General features: G+C 36.9%; 2 protein-coding genes across 2 annotated transcripts; one reads left to right on the plus strand and one right to left on the minus strand.

Moving 5' to 3' along the window:
- Positions 1 to 1003: 1003 nt before the first annotated feature.
- On the minus strand, positions 1004 to 4218 carry LOC103928207 (cyclic nucleotide-gated ion channel 1-like). The gene is made up of 7 exons (XM_048581754.1): positions 4178 to 4218; positions 3577 to 4066; positions 3219 to 3422; positions 2811 to 3091; positions 2482 to 2593; positions 1847 to 2095; positions 1004 to 1564 (listed from the first exon to the last, which is right to left on the minus strand). Exons 1-7 carry the CDS (start codon positions 4216 to 4218, stop codon positions 1004 to 1006), a joined length of 1938 nt encoding a protein of 645 aa, XP_048437711.1.
- Positions 4219 to 15194: 10976 nt separating this feature from the next.
- Positions 15195 to 16303, plus strand: LOC103928206 (pentatricopeptide repeat-containing protein At3g14730-like). The gene is made up of 3 exons (XM_048581755.1): positions 15195 to 15764; positions 15883 to 16132; positions 16263 to 16303. The coding sequence occupies exons 1-3, from the start codon at positions 15195 to 15197 to the stop codon at positions 16301 to 16303; spliced, it is 861 nt and encodes a 286-aa protein (XP_048437712.1).
- The last annotated feature ends 1648 nt before the right edge of the window (positions 16304 to 17951 follow it).

Genomic DNA, 17951 nt, shown 5'->3' on the forward strand with positions numbered 1-17951 from the left:
ATCGAATTTAAGACTTCTCACTTACAACTAAAGAGGAATACCAACTTAAAGATTCTATAATCTAAACCAATTGATCCACATCTGCTGCTAAGGTATAAGAGGTATGTATGGTTACTGAAATGTATTCTCATCACTTTTACTAAGCGTTTTGACACGTCATTTTGATTTTGTGGTAAAGGTGGTCTAATAATTAGGCCTTGTTTGGTAGCTTGTATAAGGGATCGGAAAGGATAAGTAATACGGACCTGGGTGTTTGGTGCAACTATGTAAAAAATAGTCGATGAATTGGCTTGCCAACATGCATTGGATATGGAACAAGACAGGTTAACATATGAGCAAGACAAGGCTAGAGATAAAGCAAATGCAAGAGAAAGAGAGTTGAATCAACAAGAAAGGCAAGAGGAGAAGGATCGAGAGATCATGTCCTGACACCTCGATGGTGAATCTCCTAATTCAAAACGTTTTTGGAGAAGTGAAAATAATCGCATCGTGAGAAGGTTTCCTTGGAAGATGAGGAAGTTCCATACACTGAAGACGGACCAAGCCACATTGATTTTATCCCCTAGCTTAAAACTAATTATATTTGTTGTAGTACTATGACTTTTCATTGTATTTAAAATTATTTATTGGAATTAGACTTTAATTATATTTGTTGTAATGTCCACATTCATTAAAAAATTAAAACATATATTTATGAACACTAATCGCCTTTACCCTTGCTGTTTTTCTTTCCAAACGAGTGAACTTGCACAAAGGCAATCCCAATTTTTCAGTGAATTGTAAAAGCAATATTATTGTCCTTGCCCTTCAATTGCCATTGCTCTCAACCAAGTGAATTGTAAAAGCAATATTATTGTCCTTGCCCTTCAATTGCCATTGCTCTCGACCAACTGGTGGAGATGCTCTTACTAAATAGAATTTCAACTTGAATTTGGGGTTCCACACATAAATTTACCAGCAATTAAGGCATTTACCCAGTTTAAAGTAAGATTTACAAGGCCTGCTAAAAGGGGGTACTAAAATTTTGTGATTTTCCACCGTCATCGATCAAATACAGGGGACTTACAGCCGAAGACCTTCTCTTTACCCGATTGTGGCTTCTCTTTACCAGATTGTGGCGCCATGCTGCTTGAATGGAAGTAGCTGCCAGTAACTCCTCCCGCGAGTTTGGCATGTCCTTGTTGAAATGCCACCAAAATTTAGAGACTAGAGTCTTCAAGTCGTTGGCCATTAGAGCAAATGCTTCCACTTTTGTGTGTGCCTTAACAATTCTGGTAGAGATGGGTATGTCAGAAAAGGAGGTACACTTTGATGCCCAATCTAGCAATTCTTCGCCACAGAAATCGCTTTTCGTAAGACAGCGAGTTCTTAATGCCAATCCACTTGATCTTTCAATACCGTTATTAGATGTATAGGTCCATACGATGCCTTGCGTGATGAACAACATCTTGTCAAGTAGTTCTCCCTCTCGAATCATATAACTATCTTCATTATATGTAACTGGCTTAAGATTCTCACAAATTACCTTCAATACTTGTTCATCGACAGTTTGCAGCATAGGCACCTATATGCATTAGGTACAAACACAGATAATAAATTAATCAAATCACTTGTCACGAGCGATAGCATTAATGAAAGGCTATGTAGACATGCTTGTAAGGGCGTCTACCCGTATTAGAAACTGCATCACCAAGTGTGTCAGATTGCGGTCTAAATAGTATTACTCGTATCATTATACATATATACTCGTACGGTCAGCCAGCCTTGAGAATTTATTGTGGGAGAATTATAGCCTTGTTATTGGCCCTAGTTTCCTGATAGAAATTAAGAGGAACATAGAACTTACTTTCTTTAGCATGGCCAAGCAGAGATGGTACTTGATGTTGTTCTTATGTTCCAATGGAAGAATAGAGAGCATATTCACCACATGAATTTCTTTGTTTTTTTCAAGCTTTCGTTGTAAGTTTTCCATGAACACCGCCTTCAGTTCCTTGGGGAGGCCATTCCTAGATAACAATAATTCTATTTCTAGATCTTTCATTTTCATCTTCTGTCTTAGCTTCTCTGATCTTGTAGTTGACAACTGCATATACGTCTATTCCACGACAAGAGAAAGGTACTTCATCAGTTCGTTAGTATTATGCAAAAGTTCATTTTATGGAATCAGGATCAATAACACAATGTTGTGTCACAATGTGGTTAGAAGAAAGGGACTCAATCGGTGTTAATATATGAGTCGGACAAAAAATGAACGACACCAGTAAATTTATTTCTCCGATAAGGGGTTAAATCATGTTTATAGACTCATCACCCTACCAACATAATCCTTCAGTAGAAGAAGCCATTTCTGGTACAAACTCGAACGGATATAGCATTTCATCACTTATATCCATCAGACATATATATATATATATATATATATATATATATTTTCCAGGAGATAAAAAGTGATAATTCTAGATATATATATCCAACACCAACCTGTAAATTTCCAATGAGATATAAGAATAGTAGCAAGCCAATTATGGAAATAGAAACCGCAAAGAGGTTTTCCCATGCATAGGTACTAGTCTGCAGGTTTTGACCAAGAGAACTGCAAAATTGAAGTCGAGCAAATATTTAAAAGATAACATATATATCTGAATCTCTAATTTCAAAATGCTCAAAGTAAGAACATATCACTTGCCGAGCAAGTAATTACTTGTTTATGCATTTGCTTGTTTTCTGTTTCTGTTAATTTTCTTTTTGTTTTCTACTCAGTTTAATATACATTTATGCAAGATCAAATCATTTTATAGATATGTGCAAACCTTAGATTTCTCAGACCCCACCAGAAACATTTCAAGAACTTTTGTGGATAATCTTGCAACCCCAACACATCAGATTGAATGGCTTCAAGAAATATGCCAAAATCAAACACTGTTGCATTTGGTTGATTTATAGGGCATAATTCATTTAGAAACGTCTCATTTCCATACGAAATGTCATCACAGTGAAAAGTACTAGGTTTGCATCTAGTTTTTGCACAAGCATACTGCCAGCAGGCCGTTACTCGTTGAACAGAAAAAAAGTACCAAAAGGCTCCGAGTACCTAAAAATAACACCAAGTACGTACTAAATTAATTAATTAGTCACCAGACTATAGCTACTTTAGTTTAAAGCAAATTTTAACGCTCAAGTAGTTAACCAAATATAAATTATACAGGACGGAAGCTTACATGACTAGCAAGGATGTAGAGAAAGAAATTGAATACACCTTTAACCCATATCTCTACGCTAGGATTCTTGTTGAGATTTTTGCACGATAAGTAGATGCGAAGAACCCGTGGCACATATTGCAATAGAACAAGAGAGCTTAGAAACTTCCTTGTATTCAAAGAACCTGAGCCCCTCATTTTTGAAAAGAAAATCAAAATTACTACCTGCAGATGTTACATTAATAAAGTAAGACAACAGTTAGTTAACTTGTAGCACATGTTCGATCAGTTAATCCATTGACTTGCCTTCAAAATATATCAATATATAGGTAGTTAACAAGCAGAAAACATTAATTCAAGTAGGCGATCTCTTTCTTACCTGTGGAAGGGGAAGAATACATAAAATGTCAATCGGGATGGATGACTGCAAAATCTTCTTGCCAAGTACCAAACCACCCATTCGTTTCAAAGAAACTGTATCAGACTTTACTTTTGATGCCCCAGAATATGCGTCAGAGAGCACTAGTGTTCTAGTTTGAAAAATAATGTGGACTATATAAGATAGGTCGGTCATTGATCGTAACATAAGAGCGGCTGTCTGCAAAGTTTTGTCCAATTGAAGACACTTGCCATCCCGATTGATGAGTGGAATGTAAAAGAACAAAGGATCCAACGAGACTGCCAAAACGCATGATATAATGAATATTATGTTCCACATCGGACCGAACGACCCTTGTGGATGAAGAATGTCCTTGATTAATACTGGCCAATATTTTTTACTCCGGCTATGACTATGTTCTTCATCGAATAATTTCACTGCAGCTTTTCCATTTGCAGCAGCATCTAAACTCCAAGTAGGTTCTGGAATCCTGAAGAAGACACGCCAAAGGTTGAAAAATTGCACTCATAATATTCTTGATACGAAATAAATTCAGAAGTAATAAAAAAAAAAGTAAAATCTTAGATTGCAAGAAACTGACCTCACAGCCGCAAAAAAGGTTTTCTCTTCAGTGTTCTTCATAACTAGAGTTACTTCGGGGCTATCAACATATTGTTCGCAATGGACTTTAAATTATTACTATTGTGTGCGCGCGCGCGTGTGTAATTTTTGTAATTGTAGGGAAATGACAAGTCTGATATGAATTGAGCTTTCAATGGGAAGTTTCTTCGAGTTTATGATTTCGGACCTCGGTTTCGCCAACAAATGCAATAATTAATACATTTGTAAGCTAGCAACAACCAAGTAAGAGTGTAGTTTATAAATACTATATCAACTTTTTGCAAGCTAGCAAATTCTCTTATTCTCCAAACGTTACCATGTCATCTCAGCCGGCTAGAAGTAAAAAATTAACACGACAAACAAATAGCATTCAAAACATATATTGCAGGCGGAAGCATTAGGGTGGCCTTCACTTGTGTGGATAAGGGGTTGAGCAGAGTGCAGGTGACGATCGATGCAAGGGCGGTGTTATCCATGTCATTCGTTTCTTGGATCCTCGATAACATATGACAAAGCCTCTCATGCCGGGGCAGTGTTTTGTTATGGTTTAGGCAGTGGCAAAGCCAGGAATAGTCGAGGGAAGGGCGAAATTTAAAACTGTAAAAAGTTTAGAAACATGTAGACAATCAAATCATTTTAAATCATTTCATTTAAAATTGAACACAAACAGTACCTGACGAAAATTGACCGCACGATATGATAGACGAACACAATTCACGGATCCCCGGGATCCTCACAAAGATGATCCTGTTTGATCCTTTTCTATCTTGTTTTCCCTTCGTCCTCTCCGTGCAAGTTTCAGCACACTCTCTCTAGCTCTCTCGTTCTCTCCGTCTAAGTTTCAATTTTCTACAACTGACATGCGGCATATTGCTGAAGAGCAGCAGCAAACCTTCCAAAGGCGACCACAAGTCCTACTAGAAAGATCATAGGGGACTAGGTATTTAAAAAAAAAAAAAAAATTAAACACAGCAGCATCAACGCAGCGCTGCATACCAGAAGCAAAACTAGATTCCGACAGGCTCAAAAGACCAGAGGGGCGAAATCCTCCCTCTCAGTGGCGATTTCCAACAAGCGTAGGGGTGGCTGCCCCTCCTTGTCCCTCTGTAGCTTTGCCACTGGGTTTAGGTACCATTTTATGGGATCAATTTCAGCCAACTTAATTGGCTTTCTGATATCGGGACAGTTGATGCTAATATATGCATTCGCCTTCAGTTTTATCAATAATATGCAGCTTAACATCGACCATGTGCCATTTGCTAGAGATGTTTTGAACTCCTAGATATGAACGAACAAAAGCTCTGTTACCATTTGTTGGATAAACGATGAAATATACTAGGTACTACTGAGAATTTGAGTTACCACTGCAAAGCTCTTGATTGTATTGCTTCTTGCTTTTCTTAATTTCTTATTACAACTATAAGCCAAAGGCTTTATAAAGAGAATACAAATATACTTTAGAGAGTTCTTTTTAGACAAATGAATAGACAATGTGGAGGTATAAATTAACCACATCCAATAGGAGAACGATAAGTGAACTATTTGCTCATGACTGATTTACTCTTAACATCGTGAGCAGACCAAACACAAAACCCTAGCTAAGCATGTGTCTACCCTATGGGTGTTGGGCCTTCGGGTTCAAGTACATGTCATGTCATCCTCTATGGACCCATGATATACCCAATCCTACGACTTTGCCATCCCCGACTCAAGGAGGCAAGAATCAACTCTTTGGAGTCTCACTTGGGTGTCATCCTCTCCGGCAAATCAACCAGCTAAAGACGGCGCCTACCACCAAAGATCTGCTCAAGCAGTCTCCACAATAAGGTCTACACCATCCTAGCAGAACAAAAGATCTACCTAGAATCTGCAACCTTACTAGTCGACTGCCTACATGGAGTCTCTCTTACAAATATCGAATTAGTCAAACAAGGAGATCCATAATTGCAACTTTTTACTCAGAACTCTCTCTTGTTCGATATCTCTCAAACTATTTCTGACTTAGGCATCGCAGCCTCTGGCAATCACCTTCTCCCCCCACCTCCCCCACCATCACCCCCCCCCCCCCCCAGCGCCCCGCCTCTGTTTTTGTTTCAAGGGTGTTCGTCAATTATGCTAACAGTGTCACTTGTTTTGCAAGTGTGATTTTCATCAATCCATCGTTGGAGGAATTTGCATCCACATACATCTCGGAACTCCAAATAATAATTTTAGTATAATTGCTGTTGGAAATGTTTAGATTAAGGGTAATATTAGGGAGACTAAATTTTAGAAATTAAAGGACATAAAAGTTGATAATTAGTTTATTACTTAAACCTTGATAAATGTGCTCAGCCTTACTCTGACCATCATCGTGTGATTCACCAATGCTAAAACTCGAACCAATGATGTGCCGTATGAATAAAGAAATACAATATATATATAGGCATAAATTTAAACCTATGAGATCCTCTACTTGTTTTTTCCTTCTAATTTGAGCCGTTGAACAGAATCTAACGGCTGCCTATTGTGCCACGTTATTTAAAGACAGCAAGCACTATGGTTTTTGCAAGCATTTGGATGTGTTTTTCCACAATTATCTTTATCAAATGTCAGACATACCTAGTTGTTAGAATTATGAGAGCGTTCGGAAGAAATTAAGGCTTTGACATCCGTAGAGTCTGACTTTTCTTCTGGGTGGTAGTGTTTTGTTAGGGAAGCAGTTTGTGTAGATGGAACCAGACTAGTGCTTTCGAGTCGTTATGTGTTATGTTATATCGAGTCCTTCTCATGTAAGGAAATTTCAAATCACATTTAGTTTTCATTATCAATTATGGTTTTAGAATTGTTTACTTCTTTTGGAATAACTTGTTTTTATTACAGAATGTTAGAACCAAATTTGCGAAAATCATAGTCCCATTGTGGGACTCCCACATGAAAGAACTCGGTAAAAAGCCTTTACTTGAGGGAAAGTAAAACCACATTGGAAAAAAAACAACGAGCAAGGAAAATGACGCTTCCACACGCCCAGTAAAAACATCCCAGTAAACAAACAAATCCCCCTCCATGCCATGAACGTGTTGCAACACACCAAATGGAAATGTAATTTTTAATTCCATCTTTTATATTTACTTTTTTAAATACTGTAAAATCAAATATTAATTGAATAGCGGGTCTTATGGAAAACTTAAAAATCTTGAATGAATACAATCGGATTTTTAGACCATCTCTAAAGGCTAAGTGTAATGTCGCATAATCAAATTTAACAGTAGGAAGAAACTCTAACTGATATGTCAATATGAACCTTTTGCTATCAAATTTGACATGTGAAAAAAAGTTGCTGTCAATTAGTTTTCTTATTATTTTATTATGTGTGTTCTATTAATACACCAATTTTAAATTTTAAAATTTATTTTAATTGATTTTTTTAAATGAATCCTACAAATATCAATTATAACAAAAAAAAAATTTAGAGAATGAAAAAATATGACATTGTGTAGAAAAATAATTCAAGCTCGAGCACAAAAAATCAAACATACTGCTTTGATCAATTGGCCTAATTCACATAAGTCAAAAACCAATTTGTTTGGATGAGAGCAAATTTGAGTGGGTCTAGAGATTGGGATGCAAAGTCCACACTTCTCTAGCTCTTACGAATTGGGTCAGTCCACTCAGCAACCCCTCTCTCAGACGAAAATTCAAATTCTAGCCCTTGCCATGAGAGATTTTTGGGACTTCCTACTTGCTTAGAGAAGGATATGCGGAAACTTTTTTGTTCAATCAAGGACCATGTTTGGAACAAAGTATACAAAGGGGAAGGCAAATTAATTTCTCAGGGAGGAAGATAAGTGTTGACTGAAGCAATGTGGCAAGCTATACCCTATTATACAATGCTTTCAGTTACTACTTTTGTAGTAGAGAAACTTGCAGAAACTTATGCACATAAAGAAGTGGGTACTTCACTACTTCAACTGCAATGTTAGAGGTAACTCGTATGGATGCTTTATCTATCAGTTTGATAGGATTAGCAATTTAGCTGCAAAAACGTAAACAACTAAATAAAAACAATGTCTAAAATGCACCTGCCAATAGTTATATATATAGATTACAATACAATACAATACGCAGGTAAATACAGCAGCTTGTAGAAATTAGAATCATCAATCTCAATCAGGTCAGCAATAACACCTATGACTTCGATCAAAACCTTGGCATGCCCTTGACTGCCCCGTCGTCCCATTCGGTGGGAAAAGGTCGCAAGAGAAGCGCGTCAGTTGGGAAGCATCCGGTCCAAACAACGTAGTATTATACCTAAAAAAACCCAACAGCTTCAGTCACAGGCTCCCCGACCCATAACAACTTGGGGAGGTGGAGGAAGAGGAGGAGGAGATGATTAGATCGTTGTCCGCATCGCTTCCGACGTACGACCTCGCCATTACCACCGAGAAATCAAGAGTGGTCTGGTTCATCTTACTTACATAGATGGGAGGCAACGGCGCCGTTCCCAGCTTGAGATTGCTGTCGCTTTCCTGTCGTCGACGTCGCCATAGAAGATATCGGCTTGAAGGTTCTCGTATTACAACTCCAGCTTCCGGTTGGGATTTATAGCAACCAGCGTCAAGTCCCACGTGGCGGTTAAGTACTCGCTGCTGGATGCGGCGGTGAGTGGGCACGGCGACACGGCTACCAAGTCGACCAGGAACTCAGGGAATTCAGGGCTGAGCTTCGCGTCACGCAATAAAGTCCACGACAAGGCTGTGGCGAGAATGATTGCCAATAGCGCAGCGAAGCAGAAGAAAACAATTTTACAAAGCCGTCCGGCGGAGGAAGACTTTGCCATTCCCATTCGATCTTTTAATTCACTATCCTATAGACTTATTCGGCAGAATCGATCAGACCAACCGAAGGAGAGAGAGAGATGGGGATGGGATTAAAGCAGAGGGTGTTGAGCATGTAAATAGGCAGGTGTTTCCAAAGCCTAAAGTTGCAAGGATTTCCAGTTCCAGTTGAACTCGGAGTTTACTGTTTACCCAACATGACCACTCTATTTTTATAAAACTGTTTGGGAGCTAGGATAAGAGACCAGATAGCATTAATAATGGAATAGTAAGAGTTTAAACTTTAAAACCTATTTTTCTGTTTAGCCATAAAGTTGGTGATAATTTTACGAAGAAGCGGAAGTTTTATTATAAAATTAATTAACAATATAAATTGTGGACAATACATAAATTGATTGATGTATAATATATAGAAAGTGATCCAACTCCATATAAAGTACATGCATGATCTTATTCTGAGTTCTCGACATGAGATTTAATACTAACAAAATCTTAATATTACAAACATATTAGGTAAATAATGAATCAAGTCGATGATAAATGTTGATGTCGCCTGTTCCTAAGAAAAAAGAAAGAGCGTCACATTTGTCAATGACCGACTTAGGGAGAAAATCAATGATATCGTTCATCAAAAGTGAAAATCTTGGTCAGCAGAGTCTTTGGTTTTGTGTTTTGAGTGCATTAGTGTATTCAATATTATTGACTCATAGAAGAATAGTAGGAACTAGCTAGGAAGGTTCTACCGTTGGTATATCGAATTACGAATTTTTCGCAAGGGGCTATTTTTTGAGTGTGATAAACATTTCGAATTTGAATTCGATATTAATATATTAAAATCATGAGATTAATTAATATATCAAACTAATTCTGTTAAAAAGGCTCGTATATTTAATGAATTCACACTAATATAAAATTAATGTTACAGGTATCAAACTTATGATATTTTATTTGAACTTAGATTTTCTCTGCTCATATCTCTTACTTACCGTTTAAAAGAAATTTGATGCCTTGAAGTTATGTCACATATATAATAAGCTTTATTTCATTTTATTTTCTGTTCAACAAGCATTCCTCTTTTCTACTCATATCCACACCACCATTTGCCCTCCTCCTTCTACATGTCATTGATGGTTGGCTCCTCAAATCAATCTTAGCACCGTTGCAAAACTTGACAGCGATCTTGATAGTTTCAAAGTCGTTAGGAAAGTCGAAAATAATTTTTGAATTACATCGTGGTTCTCATTCATTTGTTCAACAACTATGTACATGGCATCTAGGCAGTAAGCACATATGTTACTTTTAGTTTTTTTCCAAGTTCTAAGCTTGCCGTTTGGTTCTTTACGATCAGATTTCAACCTACATATGTAATTTACATCCTAAACTTGTTTTTCACAGAGCACACTACAGGCGAGTTAATTGTATGTTTTTAATTGAAGTGACATACATAAAATTACATGTGAACAATTACGCATAAAAAGCCTATGGTTGCTTGACTAATAATTCTTAAATTGTAATTATTATTTTATGTTTTCATTTTGTGTCCTTTTTTTTTTTCTTTCTTTAATGTGGTTACAATTGTGTCGTCTGCAGTAAGAGAAATGACGAAATCAAGTGCGATACGATATGTTAAATGCCGTAGCATTATAGAAGGAGATCCCAAATTAATTCCACATGTGGGTTTGTATCTCTTGGAATTACAAAAGTTGTGTCTTATAACGTAAATGTATAATTACTTTGTGAAACATTTCAAAAATATAATTTATACTTGTTATCTTTTCTCTATCAGTTTGTCTATATCGTATGAAAATACAAAAATTAATTTTGTTGATGCACAAAATCGGTGAGGGCTTTGGTACAACAGAAAGTGTCAAGTTTGTGACCTTCGTTAGGTTGCTCTGGTCATTAGTGTGGATAAGTATGTAAATGAATAAAGACAGGAAAGCAAATAACACAAGATGTACGTGGTTCACCCAGATTGGCTACGTCCACGGAGTAGAGGAGTTCTCATTAGTTGTAAAGGGTTTACACAAATACATAGGTTCAAGCTCTCTTTTTGTGAGTTCTAGTGAATAGTTTAGTACAAATGACATTAGGGATTATTGTGGGAGAATGATCCCCTTTTATAGAAGAGAGTTTCTAGTTTTGTTGTGACATTGATACGTGTCGTGTTGTGATTGGCCTCCTAGTTGGAGGAAAAGTCTTGTGGGTCCTTGACGGTATGCTATTGACCGGTGCTTAGTAGTTTCGGGATTGGTCAAATATGGTACAAACAAATTTTATCACTATTTGAATATGAGAAATTATAATCATATAAAATTAATGCATGTAGAACACATACGAAGTGTTTTATAATAAACATGTTTTTATGCATGTACAAGTGTGAAAAGAAAAAGTCACTTAGTACTGCAGTCTAGTGGTATTTCTCTTCACTTGTAAGTGAGATGCCTTATGTTTGATTCTTGCGAAAAGCGAATTTGAACCATATTATTACTAATCCATTGTGAGGCTTAGCCCACTTCCCAACTCCCTTAGTGTAGATAATATGATTTGTTCAAATACAAACAAAAAAATGTGAATAGAAACAAAACTCTATATGCTAGCACACCATCATGTAAAAAAGCCTTTTGCACTTGTAGTAACCAAATAGCCCAGGTACTTTCTTGGGGTTGGACATGCTCCAAAGTTGGATAAAAACTTGTGTGGGGCTTGGTTTGCCACTAAATTTTGCTGAATGGCACTACAATCCAATCAAAATTTGCCACATGGTAAATCTTAAGTATAATATTTTATCATCTTTTATTATTTAAACTCTCATAATTATTTTTCCTACTAATTAAGATTGATTTAATGGTTCAACTTTTACATCTTCTACTCTCTCTCTCTCTTTTTCTTTCCAAAATTTCCCTTGTGTCTCCAAAAATTTCAGAATTAGGGGTATATGACACATCCTGACCAAAATCAAGGCGTGCTGGCCAGGTGTCGAAGCCAGCACATATCAATTTAGGGTCCTAGTGGACAATCCAGGTCGGGATGTGTCATATGCAAAACCATGTTTTACATGGATGAATGGAGGGTAACTCTGGACCGAAGCTAGCGTAAGTCCCTTTAAAAGGAGACAGGAACCGCTCCACGTATCTCATTTAGAACAAGCCTTAACAGGCACAACTGCTACTGATATGGACACCAATTATTGCTGTAGACATTACAGTGCGAATTAAGCTCCACTTCCCTCCCTCACGTTTATCTTCCACACGATAGATTCTACATATGAGCATCCCAAGTCCCAACCAAAGGACTGAACCTCACTCTGGGTCATTCCGCCTTCATAAGGATAATGGGGAAAAAAAAATTAAGCCATTAAATATTTTCTCAGCAAAGGATCTCTAGAAAACGTATCAACAAACTTATTTGAGTACATATGCAAGTGGCGTGCTGGGCAATTAAATGTTGCTCAAAAATGAAAAAAAAATTTACAAGGTGAAATATGTGTTGGATATTGCTTTTTTTTTGTTTTTTTTTTTTTTTTTTTAACATTTTATGATAGTTGGAGAAGGTGGCTTGGTTGTTTTTTCCCCCGAATTCTTATCAAGGAAGAGAAAGACAGAGAACAGGGACGAAGACGGTAGAGAAAATTTAGAAGAAAACGAAAGAGAGGAGAAGAGTTAAAAAAGAATTATAGATTAATCTCTTGATTAATAATCAGTAAGGAAAATCATTATGACAGTACTATAAAATAATAAAATATTATAATTAACATTTATCATGTAACGAGTTTTGATTACATCATAACATCGTTCAACAAAATCCAATAATAAGCAAAGTTCTATAAAAAAAATTTCTACAAAGGTCGATTGACATGTGGGCGTGACAACTGAAACTCCAAATCTTGGTCAGCGCAATTTTGGTAATGCTGACATGGCCCCACTGACAGCTCCTGAGGACTTCCTCTATTTCAGGGTGAGAGAGAGAGAGAGAGGAAGAGGAGAGAGAGAAGGGATTAACATTTTATTTGTCTGCTCTGCAATTTGGCTTGGGTCGGAAGGTGCCCAGGAAGTGCAAAAGGAAAAAAAGTTGGGAAATTTGGAGGCCTCGAAACTTAAAAAGTAAAGCGGAGGGAAATGATCAGAAAGACTTTTCAAGTGGAAATCGCACCCTTTTCATAAAAGAATAAAAAGTCGTAATCAAACACTTGTCACAAAAACAAAACAAACAGTGGTAATCAAAGTATCAAAAACTTTTCAAAACAAAACGAATAATGGTAATCAAAGCATCAAACACTTTTCACAAAAAACAAATGGTCATCGCAGCTATTACTTTAGTCTAAAGTAACGAGAGAAATTGCACCTATTTAAGTAGTATAGGACCAGCCTTTTCTTCGTCCATCTACCGATCTCTCCCCACACCTGTCTCCCCAGAAGTTCTAAAGAACTCAAATTAGACAATCGTTATTTGCATTAACATAAGAAGTTATGGAAGTCGAAACATCGGCTAATTCTCCACAAATCTCAGCTGGGTTAGTACATTTTATTTTGCTTTCGTTTTCTCTACTTTCTAATTATTTGGTTTTACTACTCCTATAAAGTACGTATAAGGTGATTAGCTTGGGAAATTCATCTACTTACTCATTTAATTTTCTTTTCAACAGCACGAGGGAGGATAGTGGTCCCCACAAATGTATTTTCTTTCTCCTCACCATGCTAGGCTTGCTGGTCCAAGTTAAATGTGCAGCGTTGCAAGTGTCTTTATTTGATACAGACTACGTCATTGTTTTGATGTTAATTGTCGATTTATTTGCTTACGCCGGGACATTGGCGATTGTCAAGAAATTGCAAGCTTCACACAATTCAGATCTCTATGGATTGATGAACAGAATTAGCCTCTTGTGTGGGACGTTTGCCTTGATTCTACTAACGTTCATCCTTGTTCCAGATTTTGGGTGGTTTGCTCTCGTATGCTGGGCCGTATGCTTTGTGACAACTGTGGTTAAGTCCTACCCAACCTTGAAAAGACTTTGTACAAGTACAACTTATATACTATGTTATGTCATTCGCAAACTGAAGGAGCTGAACATGAGATTGAATGGCACGGAAGAATCTCAATCTCAAAACCAAATTGGGATAGTTTAATTAATGGGTATATTTCAGTTTGTCCCTTCAAGTTTGTGTTTAATTGTGACTCTACACAAAGTCTTAGAACTGTACAACCTCGAACCAAAAATTAAGATTTCAATGTAATATCATAGATTCGTCAATTTTTCTGCCAGTGTCTCTATTATATGGCTACGTGGCATCATGGGGCCCACGCTATCACCTACATGCTACCCAAATTAAAAAATCAAAAGAAAATTTTGCTTTTGGAAATTCATTCAAATTTTTTTTTATATAAAAAGTACGATATTCATTGACATGTTACTACAAAATGAATGTATAATTTTTAATTTGGAATGAATATATAATTAGTTACATCATAAAGCATATGAAGTTACCATTTTTATTAACAATTCATGAAGTTAGGAACTTATTCTCAGTAATGCCAATTGCTTTAGAAATGCTCAATACACATAGATTGTATATGTCAAATTATATTGCTGTCACCCTAAAAAAATTAAATTAATTTATTCGACAAAAAAAAATTAAATAAAATTGCTACATTTAACATAATATATAAATAAATTATGAATGAAAACAGGGGTGCAGTCAAACTAAGATTTTAAAGGATTTTAAAAGTGATAGATTTGATAGAATTTAAGAGGATTAAAGACTCCTACAAAATTCATATGAATTTTAAAGAATTTGAATGAATTGTGGTGGAAGGATTTGAAATCCTAGGGGTGGGGTTGGATTCTTTTTACTCTTAGTTATATATACTTTTTCCTATCAAATTTCACAAAATCCACAACTTATTGAAATCTTCCAAAATCTTAATTTTTTTAATAAACTTAGATTTGGATGAATTTTAAATATTTTAAAATCTTTTAATTGACTACATCTAAATTTGAATAGATTCTAAAATTCTTTAATTAACAACACTAAAAATCTTAAAATCCTCTCAAATCAGAGTTTCAGTGCATCCCCAGAGAAGACCGAAAGTTCAAACAAACCGATCTGCTTAGTTTAGAGAGAGATAGAGAGAGAGAGAGAGGTATCAAAATGCTTGCTCTCTCAGCGATCGCTTACAGTCATGAATCGTATTAAATCCGGGTTCGGATCATTGCCCTCCAAAACCCAGATTAGATTTCTCTGCACATCAATTCTCGACGACCCACGCCCTCAATCTCCATTTCTGTCAGAAAACCTCGCTTTTTTCTTGGACAATTGTTCAGACGCTTTTTCACTGAGAAAACTCCACGCTCGCATTTTCGCTCACGGCCTCGGAAACAATATATTTCTCGGCTGCAAGCTCCTGAATTGCTACGCAAAGTTCGACCTTTTATCAGATTCTAGATGGGTTTTCGACAGAATCGTCAACTGGAATCTGTCTCTCTGGAATGCAATCCTTGTTGGGTATTTCAGAGCCCGTCAATTCGACGAAGTTCTTCGGCGGTACGTAGATTTGAGGCGGTGGAATATCGGGTTGGATAGCGGCACCATTACGTTTGGTTTGAAAAGTTGTATCGAGTTGGGGGATTTGGGATTTGGACGAGGGATTCATGGGGATGCTTTGAAGTCTGGGTTTAGTTCAAATGGATTTGTGGGTTCGTCGCCTAACGGATTGTACTCTAGATGTGGGTTTGTTGAAGATGCAGCTGAAGTGTTCGATGAAATTACTGAGAGAGAATATTGTTGTCTACACTTCGATTATTACTGGTTATGCTCAGAGTGGCGACCAACGTGCTTGTGAGGCTTTTGGGTTTGCTTGCCGTATGCAGAGACAAGGATTGCATCCAAATCGGGTCACTCTTGCTAGCTTACTTCAGGCAGCGTCGCAGTTAGAGGCACTGGAAGAAGGACGTTCGGTCCATGGCTATGCTATTAGAAGAGGAATTGGTGGTTCGGATGAAGTGTTCGAAACAAGTCTCGTGGACATGTATAACAAATGTGGATCCCCTAGAAGGGTAGCCTGCATTTTTGGCGAAATGGATAGAAAGACTATTGGTTCTTGGAATGTGATGATTGCTGGTTATTTTAAAATAGAGCAACCAGGCTTTCCGCCTTTTCTGTCAAGTGATGGAAGAAAATTTTGTCCCGGATTTGATAACTTTGTCCAATGGGATTCTGTCTTGTGCTTGCTTGAATTATTTGCATCCAGGAAAGAGTATCCACGGTTACATTATTCGAGCTGGTATTTAGCTTGATCTATTGGCAGCCACCGCTCTGGTCGATCTATAATCCAAATCAAACAAGTTGATCCAGTCCGGGGAACTATGTGATAGAATGGAGAAAAAGGATGCTATATCTTATGATGTGATGATGACGGGCTATCTCCACAATAATTATGCCAGCGAAGCTGTGGACACCTTTGTTGAAATGGTTGGAGAAGGTACTAAACCAAACCTAGGTTCCTTGTTGAGTGTACTTTCTGCTACTTCTGAGCTGAAAGACATAAGAAAAGGCAAGTGCATCCACGGACATGCATTAAGACACGGGTTTGACTTGAATACTGAAGTTACGAATCAAATTATCTACACGAACGCAAAATGTGGTTGTTTAGGCCATGCGAGGCAAATCTTTAACATGGTGAGATATCGGGATTTGGTCTCATGGACTTCAGTGATGATGGGTTATGTAACTTATGTTTACCGTGGCCATGCTGATGAAACCATAACGTTGTTTCGATCAATGCCAATGGAGCTAGCACAACATGATTCAGTTACTCTGGTAACTTTGCTTCAGGCAATTTGTCAGCTTGGAAGTCTGAGTTTTGCAAAAGTAGTCCACTGTCACTTATGTTGAGCTGATAAGAACAACGATACATCTCTCACCAATTCTTTGGTCACGACTTATTCCAGGTGTGGGAAATTAAATATGGCAGCTAGTCTATTTGAGCATGCAGTTGAACGGTGTCTGACATCATGGAACACGATGATCCTGCATATGGTATGCACGGCAAATCCTTTAACCTTTTCCGTTATCATCGTCAACTAATTTCTGAAACATTATTCACAGAGATCAATAACCTGAATTTACGAATAGATAATCCGAATGTTAAGTACAAGTTTATCTCGCAAAAGTTCATCGGAATGAAGTTACCTTGATGCTGTCCTGGAGTTGAGGAGAAACATCTTTCTCAAAACTCTCCGAAACTTTGAAATACATCACGAGACTCATCCATATTTACTCTACGGAAAGTTGCGAAGTTTAAAGTCGTTAAGAAAGTCGAAGAGAATTTTTGAATTACATCGTGGTTCTCATTCATTTGTTCAACAACTGTTTACATGGCAGCTAGGCAGTCAGCACAAATATTACTTTTAGTTTTTTTCCAGGTTCTAAGCTTTGCCGTTTGGTTCTTTACGATCAGATTTCGACCTACATATGTAGTTTACATCCTAAACTTGTTTGTCACAGAGCACACTACGGGTGAGTTAATTGTATGTTTTTTAATTGAAGTGACATACATAACAGGGAATTACATGTGAACAATTATGCATAAAAAGCCTATGGTTGCTTGACTAATAATCCTTAAATGTTGTAATTATTATTATGTTTTCATTTTGTGTCCCTTTTTTCTGTTTTTTTATTTTTTTTTTATTTTTATTTTTTTTGCTTCAATGTGGTTACAATTGTGTCGTCTGCAGTAAAAGAAATGACGAAATCAAGTGCGATAAGATATGTTAAATGCCATAGCAATATAGGAGATCACAAATTAATTCCACTGGTGGGTTTGTATCTCTTGGAATTACAAAAGTTGTGTCTTATTACGTAAGTGTGCAATTACTTTGTGAAACATTTCAAAAGTATAATTTATACTTGTTATCTTTTCTCTATCAGTTTGTCTATA

Source organism: the organism of the source record quoted next, unplaced genomic scaffold, assembly GCF_019419815.1.
Source record: "Pyrus x bretschneideri cultivar Hongxiangsu unplaced genomic scaffold, Pyrus_bretschneideri_v1 Contig17, whole genome shotgun sequence".
Taxonomy (NCBI): Eukaryota; Viridiplantae; Streptophyta; class Magnoliopsida; order Rosales; family Rosaceae; genus Pyrus; species Pyrus x bretschneideri.